Here is a 19612-nt window from a genome sequence, read left to right as displayed (position 1 = left end):
CTGAGAGACCTGAATTCAAATCTGGATTTAGACTTATCTGTGTGATTCTGGCCAAGTCATTTCACCATTGTTCACCTTAATTGACAGGATAAGGAAAATGGCAGAGCACTCCAGCATCTTTTCCACGAAAATCTCATGGACAAACAAAATAGTCCATGGGGTCAGAAAGAGTACAACATGACTAAATGAACTATAGCAACTTTATTTTGGTAAAATGATAACTGTGTGCATACAGAGTACGGGAGCTGTGGAAGTAAGGAGAAAAAGATAAGAGGCGAGAGAACAAGTAAAAATTTGAATTTGAACTTTAAAACAATTATATTTTATAAGAATAATATCTTTTAATTATGTATAATTAAATTGTTAGGGTTAATTTAAAGTAATAGTTTTTAATCCTACATGAATAGATACTTGATTCTCCTTAATTTTTTAAGTTTATCCCTCAAAAATTAGTTTACATTCTTAGCACCCTAAATTCAGTGATTCCATTTCTAGAGTATGGGTTTAAAAAAATGTCATCTCCCCCAGTACAAGTGAACCTTTGGATGACACCCCAGACATAAGAGGGATAAAGTTTTCTCTTCATCTATAACTGTGCTATCATTATCAGTAATTTTAAAGGTACCCACCAAGCCAATAAAAGTTGTTTTTGAAATATCAAGATGTAAATCATTAAGGACATGTCATAAAGAAAATAACTTTTAAATATTTAAATATTAAAAAAGTAAAATTATGTGAATGGGTGTGCATCATTTATGAGCCCATGTCATTTTTCTAGAAATAGAAAAGAGTATTAAGTCCATCGAGGAATATATAAAGATATGTGCTTGCTATAGCAGCACATTCACTAAAAAAAAGAAAGGAAGTAAGGGAGGGACGGAGGGATAAAGATAGATGTGAAGAAGCCTGAAAATTTGACAAGAAAAATAGAACATGCTAAGGAGGCAACTAATGGAGAAGTCTTTGTCATAATACAAAAAAGTACTTATGGGTAAAGAATTGTGCATTTGGAGTTAGAAGACTTGGATTAGACTTCAAACCTGCCAGTCTTTTTTCTTTCATCTTGAACAAGTTATCTTCATCTTGTTAAGTATATTTTTGATCTATAAAATTAAAAGCTTGGATTATATTTGACCCCCAAGATTCTTTCTGTTCTGAATGATATCCTAGGATTTCAGGAAGAAAAACTCAAAAGGTATCAGAGTGGGAAGTTGGGGCAGGAGAGTAGTCTGGTCCATCTGAGAATAGAATAAATTTAGATGATGCTAAAAAAAGTGAAATAATCAATTATTAATAGAGGATATAAAGCTAAATAAGTCTTGACATAATAGGTAGCAATTGAAGAATTTTGAACAGAGGAATGGTTTGACCAGATCTCAACATGAGAAAATTCAAGCTAACAGAAGTTTCAAAGATGAATTGGAAAGGAGAGAATGAAAACATGAAGGTCTATTAATCCAATCCAGGCAGATTAGTAATGAGGATCACTTATTAGGTTCAAGAGAATGAAAAAGCATTTTGCAAATTTGGGGGAGGGGGCATTGGGGACACCAAGGTACTTATAAGCAGCTGAAAAGAAACCAATGAAAAGAACGAAAACAAAGATTCTAGAGAGCAACAGAATGATTTATTTGATAGCTGGAGCATGACCAGGAAAAGGGAAGATGGAGAATGAAGGGCCCAGGAAAATTTTTTTTAAAATAGCCTTAAGGCTACCTGCATAAAGGATATCTCTTCTAAAACAAGAAAGAGAGAAAGAAAGGAAGTAACAGAGGGAGAGGGAAAGGAAGGAAGGAGGGAGGAAAGGTAGAAAGGAAGGAAAGAAGAAGGAAAGGAAGAAAGAGGCAGAGACAGACAAAAAGAGGGCGATGAGAAGAAATTGAGGAATTGAGATCAGGAGCTGAGGGTGTTCAGGTCAGACCACCACAGTGTTTTCTTAAATAATCTCTTATAAGGATGTGAGAGGTTGAGATGGGTTCCTGAGGGTCAGAAGAGAAAAATTTTAATTTAGAAGTAAGCTTGTAGGTCATTGGCAATGGTCAAGTCAGGGGTTCTTAAGCTGGGGTCTTTGAGCTGTTTTTTAAAAAAATTGAAAACCCTATCACAATATAATTTATTTTCTTTCTAATCCCATGTATTTTATTTAATGTATTTAAAACCTTATGCAACGAATGGGTTTGGAATTGTTACCAGGCTGCCCAAGGAATCTGTGACACAAGTAAAGAATGACATAATTTGTGTCCATTGATACAAATAAGAATCCCCTAATCTAAGATGATCTATTTTCTGATCTATTATCTATTGTATGTGCATCTCTTTATAGCACTTGGCACATAATAAGCCTTCTATAGATGCTTCTAGATTGATTGTGGTCACCATTAAACAGATATTAAAAGCTGAGTTTATTCAACTAACTTCCATCAACTCCATTCTCATTTGAAATGAGCCAGGAGAATCACACATATACATTGGGATAGAGAAAGGAATCCACATAAAGACCTCCAGCTGCCAGGAATAAGTAAATAAATGACTAAATAAACAGATATATACTCTTGAGTCTTGTCGATTTGTTTTGTCAATAGGAGAACAGCCTATAGGTGCTTAAAATTAATTAAAATTAATAGTTTATTTATACCCACAGGTTCATTGCATCTAGGTAATGAATGCTATCTTTGGAAAATATCATGGTCTCTTGAGAATTAGAGTCTTACAGCAGCCTCACTGCTGTAGTGTTTATGATGAAAATAATTTAGTCAGGCACATAGCAGGCACTCATGTGATGGCCCACTGCAGGATACAAATCAAATTTGGGAGCAGTCAAGCAGTTTTTGAGATCACAGAAAGTTTTTTTTCCCTGGGAGCTTGATAAAATTCACAAAGCTATTTCAGGCTCAGGGGTAGGCATTAAAAGCACCCTAGGAATTCTTCTGAATGTGAAAGGGAATTATTAACACAATATCAAGAACAGAGAATAGGTAGGCATTGGTTTCTTGGAATAACACAGGATGAAATCCTGTGTTGGATGAAGATCTATCTTCAAACAGATCTTTCTTTTTTTTTTTTAATTAGGGAGCACGAGCTAAATAAAGGCTCTCAACCTTCAAAACAAAGTTTATGATTTCTGTTTTTCAGAATCTTTCATTGAAAAGAGCTATTTTACATAAATAATAAAATTACATGTTGTGATATTTTCAATTAATCCATTTCCTACATAAAGTATTAATTTTGTAATTATTTGACTATCTCAGTTTGAATTAATATATAACAGGTTTATCTTCCCTCTTTCTTGTATATGTATATATGTGTGTGTGTGTGTGTGTGTATACACAAACATGCATACGTGTATAAGTATATATGTTTATTGATGCAAACAATAGTGAAAATACCACTGGAATACAGAATCTAATCCTGTCTCCATCAAAGCTAGTTGTATGGTTTGATGGTGATCTTTCAATTTCTCTGACTCTTAGTTCCCTGGGATACAAAGCACAAAGGCAAAAGTCAAACACCTTCTGGCTTCAAGGAACTTAAATTCTATGTGCTAATTTATTTCTACATTGATACTTTGTCCCCAAATGCCTAGCATAGTGCCTTTTCCATAGTCAATGCTTGGTGAATTTAACCAGATATATTGAAAAAATCATAGATTAAAATGGGTAGTGTCTCATTCAATTCAGTGATGGATTCAAAGCCAGAGGACTTATTGAGATTTCAGTGCTAGCTCTGCCACTTATTATCAACAAAGATTTTTTTTTTTTTTGGGAGGGGAAGGGGAATCACTAAATTCTCCATCCCATTATAAAGTGAGCCTGAAACTAATGACCTTGAAGCTCCTTTTTAGCCCTAAATCTAGTTTTCCTCTATGTCCCCTTTTCTCCACTCACAAAGGCATTACCTTAGTATGAGCCTTCATCATATCTCATCTGGATTATTGCAATAACACCTTGTTGGTCTGCCTATCTCAAATACTTCCTTTCCTTGAACCAAGTTCCACTCAACTGCTAAAGTGATTTTCCTAAAGCACAGGTACAGAGCCCAGTGCTGATCCTGAAGTCAAGAACACCTGAGATCAAAGCCAATGTCAAATACACACTCAATGTATGTGATACTCAGTAAGTCACTTAACAAGTTTGCCTCAGTTTCCTCACCTACAAAATGAGGATAGTAACATCCCGTACCTCCCAAAATGGTTGTAAGGATTAAAATCATATTTATAAAACACATAGTAAATGTTTTATAATTTTTTAATTAATTGGCTCTGAACTCTATTCATTTTACAAATAAGGAAATTGACACTAGACTGGTTATGCAACTCACCAAAGTTTCATGTTCATAAATAGTAGAAGAGTTAGTATTGAATTTAAGATTCAGAACCCAATATTCTTTCTACCACACTTTGTTGTTGATCCATTTTAGTCATATCCAACTCTTTATGACCCCATTTGGGTTTTGGGGGGGAGGTTTGGAAAAGTATTTGCTTTTCCAGCTTATTTTTAGAGGAAAAGCCAGGGTAAGCAGGATTAAATGAATTTCCAGGGTAACAAAGTTAGCCCAGGTTTGAGATCAGAAAGGTGAGTCTTTCTGATTCCAAGGTCAGTTCTATATCCACTGTGCCACTTAGCTTATCATAATAGTTGTTTATTTTATGTGAAGGAGGACAAATGGTTACATTTTTGTATCATTTTTCTTCTTTTAGATCCTTTTATTTTTTCCTCTCCAATTTATTAAATCTTTAATTCCTTTATTGTTCTTTATCTCATAGCTTGTCTTATCCCAATGAAACAGCCTCCTGTGAGTAAGAAAATGATCATTATCTTGGAGAATTTGGAAAAAGCTTCATTATCTGAGCTATTGGGAGATTTTCTGGCACCACTTGAAAATCGTGGCACTGAAAACCCCTGTACTTTTCAAAAAGGTAAAGGGAGAACAAATCAGGAAGCCTGTATTTCCTTGCATTTAGTTCCTAACAGTCCATGTGATGATAATTTAAATCTCTGTTCTTTTTTTATGGCTAAACTTGAATTTGTTCCATATTGTGGCTTATATGAAACTTGATTGTTATATTCCTGTTACTTTTGGTTCATTTTTAGGAAATGGAACCTCTGAGTCTTATTACTTTCATGAGAACTGCTTTCTGATGGGGACAATTGCCAAATCCCGTCTCCAGGGCTCTGATTTGTTGGTCCAGCAACATTTCCGCTGGGTTCAGTTAAGATGGGATGGAGAACCAATGCATGGCTTGTTGCAGAGGTTTTTAAGAAGGAAAGTTATGAATAAGGTAATGGAGAAGGAGCAGCTAGCACAGTATCCTATCTGTCCAGTGTTCTGAATGAAGCTTACATATTGAGGTTTGTGATCTCTAATATTGACCAAATCATAAAAAAGTTGTACTATATTTATTTTAATATATTAATTGTGCCAAGTACATACATGCATTCATATAGATTTTTACATATGATAAAATACATTTTTATACATATACACAAATCATGTAACATACACACTCTACATGAGAAGCATTATAGCATAGTGGACAGAGAACCAGTCTTTGAGGTAAGAGGACTTGGGTTCAGATTCAGATGCTGATACAAACTTGTTGTGTGATTATGGGCACTTATCATTCACTTAACTCCTCGGTGCTCCAGGCAGATTTGTTAAAATGTAAGTTGCAAAGAGATTGCCTATCTGCATCACTTAATGGAGTTTACATACTAGGAGTATCATACATTGCTAAAATCACAGATTTGGGCCAACAGTTTTTTAAAATATATATATTACATGTATAACTTTTTTTAAATAAAATTTTTATCATGTCCTCATGATTGTCAATTTAAAATAACTCATTAAACCAAATAGTTTTTAGCATTATAAAGGAAAAACAATTATATTGAAATAAAGTTATTAAAATTTTTTAAAATATAATTTCATAGACTTAAGTTTAAGACCTCTACCTTAAAGTAAATGGAACAAATCTTCATGGCATTTAATTGCCTCTTGGTATTAATTTCTTTTTTCACCTTCTTACCATCATGTAAGAAAGCTGGAATTTTTTAAGGTCATTTTCCCCTGCAATTCTTTAAAATTTTTTACTTTATTTGTTCTTCATAGTTTGGTACTCCACATGATTTTTAATCTCATTGGTTTCTGGAAGTTCTTTTAGCACATCAGTAGAAACAGCTAACTGGCACAATGAATAGAACACCAGACATTAGTCAGGAAGACCTAAATTTAAATGCAGTTTCAGAAATTTATTAGTTGTGTGAGACTGGGAAAGTTATTTAACTTCTGGCTGACTCATTTTCCTTATCTGGATAATCAAGAGAATAATAATGTAAAGTGAGGATAAATAAGAAATATATATCTTACAGGTTATGAACATAAAACGAGATATTTGTAAAGAACTTTATAAAACAAAATGCAACATTAAGTGTTTACATCATCATCATCATTAACACTAAGTGCACCTTGATAGATGATTTCATGAGTTGTTATGCCCTCCTCTTTCCCCCCTCCCCTCCAAAAAAAATATCAGCAGCCAACTTTTTGGTGATTAGCTTTTTTCAAGCTAACTAGTATAGTATCTAAACTAGAGTCAGTTTCTGGGGTTGTTATTTGCTGACTATTTGCCAGAGTTGTCATTTTGCTGGCCTGGCCTTTGGGAATCTTAGGTCACCTCTATACCATAGAGTGAAAATTAAACCATAAATTGATTTTCAGCAATGTCTAGATATTATAATATTCCTCATTTACAGATCTTGATCTCAAAATTCATATGAGAATATTTCCAGGAGAAAGATATGAAAAGAGTCAGGGTAGTTGTTCATTGAAGTAATAGAAACAAAAATATTTATAAGCTATAAAAAACACTTTTCATGGCACCTGTGTTCCTGGATAACTTCCCTCAGACTCCCAGGTCCTTCAGTTTGCTTTGCTTTCTTTTATTCCATAACTCTCCTTCACATTTTCTTTTCAAAATTTAATCCTGATTATTTAGCATCACAGAAATTTCATTCCGTCTTGTCAAACAGTGGTTTATTATTGGAAGAAGTATCATCACTTAGCATTCATTTCAGATTGAAAGGGGAGGCATTCATTTAATGCACAGGGTCTTCCAAGAGTTTCCATAAAACTTCATTTTCTATTTCTCTCAAGTAGTTGTCATAATATTTTGCATTATTGTTCTATATATGTTGTCTTATTCATCTCTTATAGACTCTTTAACTTGTATAAAAACAGGGGCTATGTCTTATGTAAAATGTACACCTCCCTTTATAGCTAGCACCAAGTTCTAGACATAGTAAGAGACTTAATAAATGTTTTCCATCATCTGCCTTCCACCATCTTTCCTATCTCTGCTGTACTTAGTCCACTTTCAGTCTGGTGATAGGTAAATTGAAATTTGGCCATTTTTTAAAAATTTTGTTTTGTTTTAATTTTTTTCAATTAACAAATATTTATTTTCCATATTTCAAACCCTTCCATACCCCCAATTTAAAATGAAACAAAGCAAATACAAGGGTTTTTTTAAAATACAAGCACACACATATATATGTATTAAAATTTATATCTATTTATTTAAAAAACTCTACATGGGACATGTTTAAAAATGTCTTATTCTCCATCTTGAATTGAAAATTTTTCTATAACAAAATCTATAACATCAATTGCAACCCCTTAACATTGTGGTTGGGCCATTGCATTGATCAAAGTTTCAAAAATATTTTAAAATTATTGGTCTTATGACAAACATGTAAATGGGTTTAAAAGGATAGCACATAATTTACCTATATCAAACTGCTTGCTGTCTTAGGGAGGGAGAAAGAAGAATTTGAAAAACAAAGTCTTACAAAAATGAATGTTGAAATATATTACATGTATTTGGAAAAATAAAATACTATTGAGAATTTTTTTTAATATTTCTAAAAAGTTGTTGGTTTTTGTAGTCTTGTTATGCTATACATTGTTTTTCTACTTCTGTTCATTTCACTTTATACCAATTCATGCAAGTCTTCCCATGTTTCTCTAAACATTTTTTAATGACACATTATCTTACCATTACATTCATATACCATAATTTCTTGAATGATTCCTTCAGTTGATATAACCACCCTTGGCTTCCATTTCTTTGTTATTACTAAAAAAAAGAAAAAAAGTTGCTATAAATATTTTTATACACATGGGTCATTATTCTTTCTTTGTTCTCTTTTGGGCATAGATCCAGGTACCCAGATATCACTAAATCAAAAAATATTAGACACATTTTTATTTGTTACATTTTTAACTAATAGTTTTACAAATGTCTTATTAAATAGGTGAAAAGGACCCTTCCAAATCCAATAAGACTAGACTAAAACCTGTTTTCTTTTCCTTTGTTTCCAGTTCAGAGGTAAAGTGCCCTCACCCTGTGACCCTGTATGCAAGATCATAGACTGGACTCTTACTGTCTGGCATCAGCTAAATTCCTGCTTATCCCGGTTAGGCACACCTGAAGCACTGATTGGGCCAAAATATTTCCTCTCTTGTCCAGTAGTTCCAGGACATGCCCAGGCGACAGTAAAGTAAGTGACTTTTTTGTTTCAAATTCAAAAGTGTGAATGTGGATGCTTCTATCAAAAAATCATATTGTAGGTTGGGGAATTGTAGGTAATATGAAGCTTATTTGGAGATATATTTGTAAGAGAATCTTATAACTACTCACTTTTTACTTTTCTTGCTGAATTTTGAATTTCAGACTTAATATATTCAAAAAGAATGATTTTAATGAATTAAATAGGTTTTATTAAATCAAGGGACGTAGGGGAAATGTGTTAGTAGTAACCTACTTCTTTTTTATTGAGTTTTGAGCAGTCATAGGAGTTGGAGACTGAAGTAGGAGAGAGTTTAGAGGAGATTTAGTTTGCTGATGAAGCTTAGATGAATAATGCGGTTTGCTTAGGATTGAAGAGTTGTGGCTCTGATTCCAAGTCCAGCACTTTACCTAGTACACTATCCTGTCTTTCAAAAAACTTTCTCTGCAATCATTATCTATCCATTTATTTATGTGAGACAATTAGGATTAAATGACTTTCCCAGGGTCATACAGCTAGTAAATGTTAAGGTCTGAATCTGGATTTGAACTCAGGTCCTCCTGACTTCAGGGCTGGTATACTATCCACTACGTCATCTAGCCGCTGTCCTCTGAATTCCGTTCATTATAATTAAAGGCATATTTTTGAAACCCATTCAGTTTGCATTTAAATATTGGACGAATATTTATTAGAAAAACTAATAACATAATTTTTAAAGCTTAGAAAATAGTTAAGATAATTTTAAGTTTCAGAAAAGGGAGTCTTCTCTAACTGTAGTTAAGGTTAAAGATATTTACATTATTTAAAAATAAAACCACTAGTTAAAATCTCATTGTATAGACCTTTTTATTTCTCTTCTACTTTCCACCTGCTTATGGACATCTCCAGCTTTGGACATAGAAAAGTTACAGAAAGCAAAAATCATATTAGTTATAAAAGACTCTCCCAAAACATTTGATTGAGAAGGCAATAGATATTGGCTAAAATGAAGCTGTAAATTATCTCTGGACTTACTTTATTCATTAATTCTGTGTCCTCCATTACCATGAACAATTGAACCAAGCAAGATGTTCTCATTCTTGGGAATGTACAACTATGTGCAGAGCCATAACTAAGAATTGTTGCACTTTTATGTTGCAACCATCATGTACTCATCTTACAGAAAATGCACTGTCTGTGAAGGATCATGGAGTGAGGGACTTGTGATGAAGGAGCCACAGATTCTGGGATAGTGGTGTGTTACACTTACTATCCCAGTGGCAGTGAATGGACTCACCACCCACTACCTTCCTACCTTTGAACTAATTATTTTTGTTTAGATATTTATTTCTGTGCTTTGGTACCCTTTAAATTTGGCTCCTTGGAAGAAGCTACATTTTTCATTTTCCAGTTATGATTAGAACTATAAGCATATCCTACATTTGTAAAATCAGATATATGAAAATCCAGAAAACCCTAAACAGAAAAAAGGAAATTATTGTATAATTAGCCACCTTGCAAAAAAATTCTTTGTTTTTTAAACCTTTAAGGTTTTGATCTGCAATTAAGTTCCCAATTTAATTCATTTATTTTACAATTATGTAAATGTCTGTAGTGCTTGGCACATAATAAGTGCTTATTAAATTTTGTTTCTATGACATTATTTACACAATTTTTCAAGCTTACATTTTTGTACTATAATGTACTTCTACATAGCGCAAAACACTGTTTAACCTACTTACATGTAGAATATTTGGAAAACAGTAAGAACAACAATAGCAGCTAACTTTCATATAGTATGTATTAGGTGGTAGATATTACACTAATATTTACAAATATTATCTCATTTTATCCTGATTTCTTTGATCCCCTAAGATGTAGGTGCTATTATTATCCCCATTTTACATTTGAAGAAGATAAGGCAAATAAATGTTAAATGATTCGCCATAAGTCACACAACTATTAATTGTCTGAGGAGGGAAGTGAACTCAGATGTTCCTGACTCTGAGTCCAGAGGTCTATCCACTGCACCATGTAGCTGCCTCATGAATAAGAGCAGCTCTTTCTTCTCACTGATGAGCTGAAGAAGAAAACTATCATAACGTGATTGTCATATTCATCTGTAAGTAAAAATATAAATACAGTGTTTTAACGTTCTGGGGAATGTTGACATTTAAGCAAACATAATTAATCTTTGACATCAACACATTATTTGAAATTATGGAAATTAACAGCTCATTATGCCATTATCTTCCCATCTGTACACTGATAAAAAAAATTGTGCAATTTAAAATGTTAAATATTCCCACTCACTCCAAAATGAAAGCAACACTCTGGAAAAGGTGACAAAAATCTCCAGAATAACCTAAAGACTTTTGTTTCCTTAAACATTTTCCTTTTTACTTCTATGGCTTAGAACAATCCTAGTCATGTGAATAAAAAACTGTTTTCTATCTTAGTCAAAGCCAAATGGTGACTTCTCTCTGTTTTCCCAGGTGGATGTCCAAATTGTGGAATGCTGTCATTGCTCCCAGAGTTCAAGAAGCAATATTATCAAGAGCATCTGTGAAAAGGCAGCTTGATCTGGGACAGGCAACTGCTCAAAAGCATCCCAGCCAAGGACAGCAAGCTGTGGTGAAGGCTGCTCTCAGTATTTTGCTAAATAAAGCAGTTCTTCATGGCTGTCCTCTCCCAAGAGCAGGTACAACTTCTCATTCATTTGTTCTTATTAAATGAATCACAGGCCACAATAGTTCCCAGTTACCAAATCTGATCACAGACATACTTGTGCTCACCATTTTCATTACTCTTTGATCTCATTGTTTCTCTTCATGGTCAGCCAGTTCATTAGAAAGAAATGATATTTTGACCTGTGACAGAAGTTTAATTTAGCTTCTGGTTATAAAAGCAAAATTTTGAAAACTGTTCCCTATTAGGAAGGATTCCTTCCTAATCTGTCTTTTAACCTTCTTATCTTTTTTATCCATTTAGCCAATTTTTAAATCACTTCCCTTTCATGTACTCTTGGGAACCTCTTACTATTTGGATAATATCTGTACCTATTATTTAAGGAATCAAGTTCAAGAAATTTTGCAGAATACTGTACATTTGCTGTGTAGAATCCTTCACATTGCAAAATGTGCTATTTCAGAGCTAGATCAATATATAGCTGATTTCAAAGGAGGAAGCTTCCCTCTCTCCATGGTTTCAAGTTACAACAATTGTATTAAGAAGAAGGGGGATAGCAACTCCTGGAGAAAGGTGAATACTAGTCCACGAAAGAAGTCTGGCTATTCCACATCACAAGCCTGGAGCAAGCAAGAGATGAGTCCAGAAGGTAAGGAGCTTCCTTTGGGAGTGTGACTTGATGTGTGGCAAAAAACTTCTTTTCTCTGAATAAAAACATTCCTTTATTACTATAGTTATATTTCAACTTAGACAGCATTGTACAATTTTCCATCTTTTTTCTTTAATTTTCATCTTCTATGTAGAGCCTATATTATACAGAAATTTTTACTTTTGGTCCCCAATTACATGCAAAGTCAATTTTTAACCTTCAATTTTTAAAAAATGTCCCAATTTTTTGTTCCAATTTTTTCTTCTTTTCCTCACCATCCCTCTCTCTAAAGCAGTAAGCAATTTGATATAGATTATATGTGTCCAATCATGCAAAATATATTACCATATTAGTTATGTTGTGAAAGAAGACAAAGATCCAAAGACCCTTTTTAAATAGTGTAAAGCTCTGTATATGAACATATATTCCTAGGGGAAAATGAAAGCTTGACAAAAAAAAAATGATAGCAATTAAACTGATTTCTTTTCATGTTGAAATGATGATACACATGGAAGTCACTTTGGAAGTCACATGGAAGAAGTCACTTTGTAATGCATTCAAAATAGCCAGTTTCAATCAACAACAGACAATAAAATGATCAATAAACATTTATTAAGTGCCTACTATGTGCAAGCATTGTGCTCGAGTTACAGATAGAAGCAAAAGATAGTCTCTGCCCTCAAAGAACTTACAATAAGATATATTTCAAAAATTTTCATAAAAATCTGCAATGCATTGTACAGATGGACACTGTGTCTTAAGCATCTATAATAGAGCAGAAATTTTTTATCCTTGCAGATATACTATTGGCTATTTTGAAATTTCAGAGACTTTCCTTTGCTAGCTAGGATGGGCAACAGGAATTAAAAATGTAAATAATGGGGGGTTTTTGCTTTTGAATCTTATTATTAGGATAATAACAGACTACCAGGTATAGTGTAATATTTTCATAACTTCTCAGTTTTCCTAGATGACTTTTCTACACAGAGAAAGGGCACAAAGACTAATAATGTAAGCACATACTATGTGCAAGAGATTGTGCTATCCAAAACACCATATAGATGCATTTACCATGAAGTTATCAAGATTATATTTATTCTGTATCAGGCTTTATATTAATAGCTATTTTTACTTACTATAACATTGTTTTAAAGGATAATAGAATAAAAAAGAAAAGCAAAAAAGAGACAATGGATGTGTAAATTGAGAGATTTAGAACAATACATTCTTGCCAAATGTAAGATTAAAAAACCTAAAACATCCAGTACAAATTCCAGATAATTATTTCATTTTAATAAACATGTCAGTTATGCTAAAACAATTACAATAGTGTGATGCTTTTAAAATGTTAAAACTCCTCTAACCATCATTAATTTAGATATTTCTATTGATGGAAAGTGGTTCTTACCAAATGCTCACACTGAAATTGATACACTGTGAAAAATTAATGATCATAAAACTTAAATATAAATTATATCATAATAGCTGACATTAGATATCATATGTCGTTTTACATATGTGTATATGTACGCACATATGTACATATATATTTACACGTGTGTGTGTGTGTGTGTGTGTGTGTGTGTAAAACTCTTAAAAAGAGTTAAGAACTCTTCCCTAATAACTTTGGTAAGAGGCCATAGACTATTAGATCTCAGAACCAAAATGACTTCTGTGGAATTTTTTGTCTTATATTTGAAGATAAGCTTAGAGTCATAGAAGCTGAGAATGGTAGAATTGTAAAAGACTTCAGAAATATTTTAACATTTCTTCTTTTTATGACTTCATTCAGAACTTTATTTCCTAACTCTTTAATAATCTTCACTTGTAATAACATTAATTATTAACTTTCTCCCATTAAAGCTTTGATCCCCTTCTGACTATAAGATCCTTTAGGGAAGAGATTATATCTTGATTTCAACTTTATATAGTGCTCGATGCAGAGCTGTTTAATGTTTGGTTGGTTGGTTTTTTGCCTGCTCCATTTCTTCCATTTTATATATGGAAGATATATATATATATATATATATATATATATATATATATATATATATATATGGCATATTTTATATAAGAAGACTGAGGTCAAGGGAAGTGAAACAACTTGTACATTCTTATCTATTATATCCCACACACTGGTCTAGGTATTGAGGACACAGAGGTATCAAAACAAACAAACAAACAAAAAAACTTGTTCCTGCTCTCAAGAAGCTTATCTATTAGGGAAAATCTCAAATGCACATAAAATATAAACTAATTACTTACAAATATGATGTTTAGCAGCCAAAAATATTAGGAAAGGCTTATGTAGCAGAGTTCAAATTCAAGGACACATCTTGTTCCAAATTCGGTGTCCCTTCTCATGTCCCTTTGTGATTATGTTCCAATGATACTATGTTCCCTGCTGACTTGGAAGGAAAAGAATTGCATTCAGAATTCCAAAGTGTTTTCAGAAATATCAATATTTTCTTTATGTTCTCAGAATAGTGACCCAGATATTGGGTTTGTTTTCTTTTATGTTTAATATTTTTAATCATGTCAGTCAGTCATAGCTATCTTCATCTTTTACGTCCTTAAACTCCTTGACCAGACTGAGGAAACTACTTTATGGCAGATACCATGCTAAGTTCTGAAAAGATAAAAAAAAATCTTCAAAGAACTTACATTCTGTCCAGAAGGAAAATAGGTACTTGTGTAAGTAAACACAAAGAAAACATAAGATAAAAAAATTTTAAGGAAAGGGCTAGGAAAAGCAATAGCAGCGTAGAAGATTAGAAAAGGCAATGAATCTTGGTGATCAACATCCCTATTTTTGTTCTGTCCTTTTTAGTCTAGGTTAGTACAGTATGCAAAGAGAGTCTTGGGGATTTTAAAAGCAAGTATTTTCTGCAACTTTATTCCTTCTGCTGCTCATTCTTCATAATGCTGTCGATCTAATCTAATTCCTGAGCCAAACATAATGATGGACATGTCACTTTGGTTCCTCATCTGTGAAATGAAGTTGTTGACCAATATGACCCCAAAGTTCCTTCTACTTCCAAATCTATGATGCTATGATTCTTTTTGTTTGTTTGCTTTTATTTCCCAGTTACGTTTTTGGGGGGGGTTATATAGGTGCATGCTTTTTTTTTTTTTTACATATTTCCTTATGAATCATGTTGGGAGAGAAAAACCAGAACAAAAGGGGAGAATCACAAAAGACAAAAAAAGTGGGGGGTGGAACTCTATAGTTTTCTCTCTGGATGCAAAGTTGTACAAAACATTTCCATAAAAATCATATTGCAAAAGAAAACAGATCTCCTTCCCCCCCCCCAAAAAAAAACTCTCAAGAAAAAAAAAAGTAAAAGGAACCATGCTTCAGTCTATATTCAGACACTATTAGTTCTTTCTTTGAGTATGGATAGCATTTTTTGATTTTAAGACCTTTAGAGTAAGAATTTTAAGATCTTGGATCATCAGTAGCAAAGTTATTCACAGCTGATTATTACACAACTTTACTTTTACTATGTACACAGTACATTTTACTTTGCAAAGAACTTTCCAGGTTTTTCTGATTGCATGCTTTTCATTATTTCTTGTAGAACAATAATATTCCTTCTCTATGAGCTTTTCCTTAGTCACCAAGGTCACTATTATATATTTTTGGTGGTAAAGACAAACTGAGATGCTGTGGAAGATTAGTAATTTTTTTTTTCTTCACAGGTACAAAAAGTAAGAACACTTTGCAGCCAAATCACAACCGAATTACTTCTTTAATGAAACAAAAGTAAGTACATTGTTAAATTGTAGACCTTTAGCAAAGATGAAAAATGAACCTGGTTTGTTATAAAGTTTGTTAGCAAGATTAAAAAAAAGACATGGCTGGATGGACTGTATTCTTTCTCGTTATAATTCATTGTGTTACTTTATTTCATTAAACTAATAATTCTGCATTAGTACAAATGCAGTGTGAAGCATTCAAACATTTCTTAATAGTTAATATAATTGAATATTATTGCATTTAGTACATTTCAACCAGATCAGAAATGGCATTGGCCTTATTTTTTACTCCAAATTTGAAAAATATTCTTAATGCCTTTTCAAAGGATAAAATAAGAATTGCATTATCATTGCTTAAGAGTTAAAGTGGGTTTTGGACAATTGGTTTTCTTATTGCTAGTTTCCTAGAGATATATTAACTAGCATTGGCTTCATTTTTTAATATTAAATTTCGGAAAGATTCTTAATGCATTATGAAATGATGACATAAAATTGTATCATATTTGCTTAAAAGTTAAAGTCCTGTCAGCGTAGGTGAGAGATTTTTTGGCTGTTACTTTCCTGAAGGTATAAAGATGAATGGTCTTTTTGGTTTTCCCATGCTACACAGAAAATTCGGAATTTAAGAATAGGGTCTTTTCTCCACATAAAGATGTTTTTACAGGACCTCTGGTTTAGGGAATGTATATTTTTGCAATCTAAATATATGAATCTTTTATAAGCAAGTTATTGTACCATCTTATTTCCTAATAGTGATACTTTTGGTTCCATATCACGTAGTAGATATAATTTGGGATTATGATCAACTTTATTTTTTTTCCAATTTTTTTAACATCTTTCTTTAAAGTTTTGAGTTCCAGATTCCATTCCTCTCTTTCTTCTCTCCTCCTTGAGATGTTAAGCAATCAGATATAGGTTATATATGTGCAATTATATAAAACATTTCCCTGTTAGTCATTTTATAAAGAAGACACAAATAAAAGAGGAAAAAAAAGAAAGAAAGTAGAAAATAGCCTACTTCAGTCTGTATTCAATCAATATCAGTTCATTCTCTGGAAGTGGATAGTATGTATCATCATTAATTCATTGGGATTGTCTTGGATCCTTTTATTGCTGAAAAGAGCTAAAACATTCACAGTTCTTTGTGTTGTTTTTCTTCTTTAAAATATAATGGTTCTCTCTGGGAGCAGGTTTCTTGGGGAGGTTTTCTGGAGGCAGCCTTAGTTTCAGTTAAAAGTAATAATCACCCAAATGCAGCCCGGTGTTAAAAGTTCAGATCTTTTATTGCTTCCTCCAAAATAGCCCGGTTAGTTTTTCTTAGAGGCCTATCTTTCAGCTTGGTTCCAAGAGTTCTTGCACTCGTCCATTGCCTCTGCTTTCTTCAGCCTCCAGCCAGCACAAAGGTGGAAGATGGAATGAATCCCTCTTGTCTCTGAGAGAGGGCTTCTGGCTCTCAATCTCCCAGAGTGCTGAATCTGGTTGCGCCTCTGAGAGAGTGCTTCTCCTCAACTGAACTGATGCTCCTTTCTCTTTTTTTTTTTTTTTAATTTAATAGCCTTTTATTTACAGGTTATATACGTGGGTAACTTTACAGCATTAACAATTGCCAAACCTCTTGTTCCAATTTTTCACCTCTTACCCCCCCACCCCCTCCCCTAGATGGCAGGATGACCAGTAGATGTTAAATATATTAAAATATAAATTAGATACACAATAAGTATACATGACCAAAATGTTATTTTGCTGTACAAAAAGAATCAGACTCTGAAATATTGTACAATTAGCTTGTGAAGAAAATCAAAAATGCAGGTGTGCATAAATATAGGGATTGGGAATTCAATGTAATGGTTTTTAGTCATCTCCCAGAGTTCTTTTTCTGGGCATAGCTAGTTCAGTTCATTACTACTCCATTAGAAATGATTTGGTTGATCTCGTTGCTGAGGATGGCCTGGTCCATCAGAATTGGTCATCATATAGTATTGTTGTTGAAGTATATAATGATCTCCTGGTCCTGCTCATTTCATTCAGCATCAGTTTGTGTAAGTCTCTCCAGGCCTTTCTGAAATTATCCTGCTGGTCATTTCTTACAGAACAGTAATATTCCATAATATTCATATACCACAATTTATTCAGCCATTCTCCAACTGATGGACATCCATTCAGTTTCCAGTTTTTAGCCACTACGAAAAGGGCTGCCACAAACATTCGTGCACATACAGGTCCCTTTCCCTTCTTTATAATCTCTTTGGGATATAATCCCAGTAGTAACACTGCTGGATCAAAGGGTATGCACAGTTTGATAACTTTTTGAGCATAGTTCCCAACTACTCTCCAAAATGGTTGGATTCGTTCACAACTCCACCAACAATGCATCAATGCCCCAGTTTTCCCGCATCCCCTCCAACAATCATCATTATTTTTTCCTGTCATCTTAGCCAATCTGACAGGTGTGTAGTGGTATCTTAGAGTTGTCTTAATTTGCATTTCTCTGATTAATAATGACTTGGAGCATCTTTTCATATGACTAGAAATAGTTTCAATTTCTTCATCTGAGAATTGTCTGTTCATATCCTTTGACCATTTTTCAATTGGAGAATGGCTTGATTTTTTATAAATTAGAGTTAATTCTCTATATATTTTGGAGATGAGGCCTTTATCAGAACCTTTGACTGTAAAAATAGATGCTCCTTTCTCAATCTTTTCAGCTGAACTTCCTACTGACTCTCTGTCCAGTTCTTATATATGATCTCCCAAAGGTTGACTCCTCCTCTGAGAGAGTGGGATTATGGGATCTGAGAGTGGGGTTATGGGTTTCCTCCCTGAGTGCTCTCTGGCCCTGAGAGCTTCTTGCTTATATGAGCTCTCTAAAGGTGTGAACACAAGCATTGTTTCTATCAGTTACACTTAGTACCTTGTTTCTTCTGACCCATAACATCTCCTTGTAAGATCAGATCAATCATACTGAACCATGCTAAATTAGATAATTATTGTCTCTATCAACTCTAATGACTTAACACTTTGTAAGGATTCCAACAGTTCATCAAACAATATTGCTGCTACTGTGAGTAATATTGTCCTCATTCTGTTCACTTCATTATGCATCAGTTCATGTAAATCTTTCCAGGTTTTTCTGAAATCAGCCTGCTTGTCATTTCTTATAGCACAATAATATTCCAATACAATTATATACCACAATTTGTTTGGACATTCCTAATTGATATGTATTCCTTTGATTTCCAGTTCTTAGTCAACACAAAAAATCTACTTTAAAGATTTTTGTACAGATAGGCCTTTTCCCCCCTTTTTTAGATGTCTTTAAGATATAGCACTGGTTTTGTTAGGGTATGCAATTTTATAGCCATTTGGACATAATTCCAAATTTTCTCCAAAATGATTTGATACACCAGTGATGCATTAGTGTCCTAGTTTTCCCATATCCCCTCCAGTATCCAACATTTTCCTTTTTTTGGTATGAACAATTTTAGAAAGCAGATATATTTAATTTGTTTGTTTCACGGAGACAACAAAGGGCAAATCAGAAGAGGAAAAAGTAGACATGTTGTAACAGTGATGTCCATGGCGGGAAATTTTAGCTTGTCAGAGGAAAAATATCTATTTGGAATTAATCATGAAAGGAAGAATCTCAATTATGGCATCTGAGTAGGAAATTGTTTGAAACAAAATCTCCTGTATATCTTCAACAATTCAGGCCTTTCTTGAAGACTTATATTGAGGAGTGACCCACTAACTATAGGTAATCCATTCTAATTTTGGTCCAGTAGAGTTCCTTTTGATCAGTCCTAAATCTTCTCTACAACATAGTAGTATTAGTCTGCCATACTGGAACAAGTAGACTATGTCTAATTTTTCTTTCACCATTCTTCAAATATTTTAATGAAGATATAACATTCTTCCTTAAATTCTCAGTTGACATCCTAAATTCTCTTTTAAAATTTTACTATGCATGATC

General features: G+C 33.3%; 1 protein-coding gene across 3 annotated transcripts in view; it reads left to right on the top strand.

Annotated features, from left to right (window-relative positions):
* Nucleotides 1–19612, top strand: part of CTTNBP2 (cortactin binding protein 2) — a 176261-nt gene that overhangs the window by 132655 nt on the left and 23994 nt on the right. For all 3 annotated transcript variants that reach the window (XM_031938869.1, XM_003771544.3, XM_031938870.1), the window contains 6 exons: nucleotides 4763–4915; nucleotides 5091–5278; nucleotides 8380–8558; nucleotides 11042–11247; nucleotides 11698–11883; nucleotides 15586–15649. In XM_031938869.1, the coding sequence (XP_031794729.1) occupies nucleotides 4763–4915; nucleotides 5091–5278; nucleotides 8380–8558; nucleotides 11042–11247; nucleotides 11698–11883; nucleotides 15586–15649 (976 nt within the window). The remainder of the gene's footprint in view (nucleotides 1–4762; nucleotides 4916–5090; nucleotides 5279–8379; nucleotides 8559–11041; nucleotides 11248–11697; nucleotides 11884–15585; nucleotides 15650–19612) is intronic.

The sequence above is a fragment of the Sarcophilus harrisii genome, chromosome 5, assembly GCF_902635505.1.
Source record: "Sarcophilus harrisii chromosome 5, mSarHar1.11, whole genome shotgun sequence".
NCBI classification, from domain to species: domain Eukaryota; kingdom Metazoa; phylum Chordata; class Mammalia; order Dasyuromorphia; family Dasyuridae; genus Sarcophilus; species Sarcophilus harrisii.
Note: the sequence above shows the minus strand (reverse complement) of the source record. Positions and strands in the feature narration are given on the sequence as shown.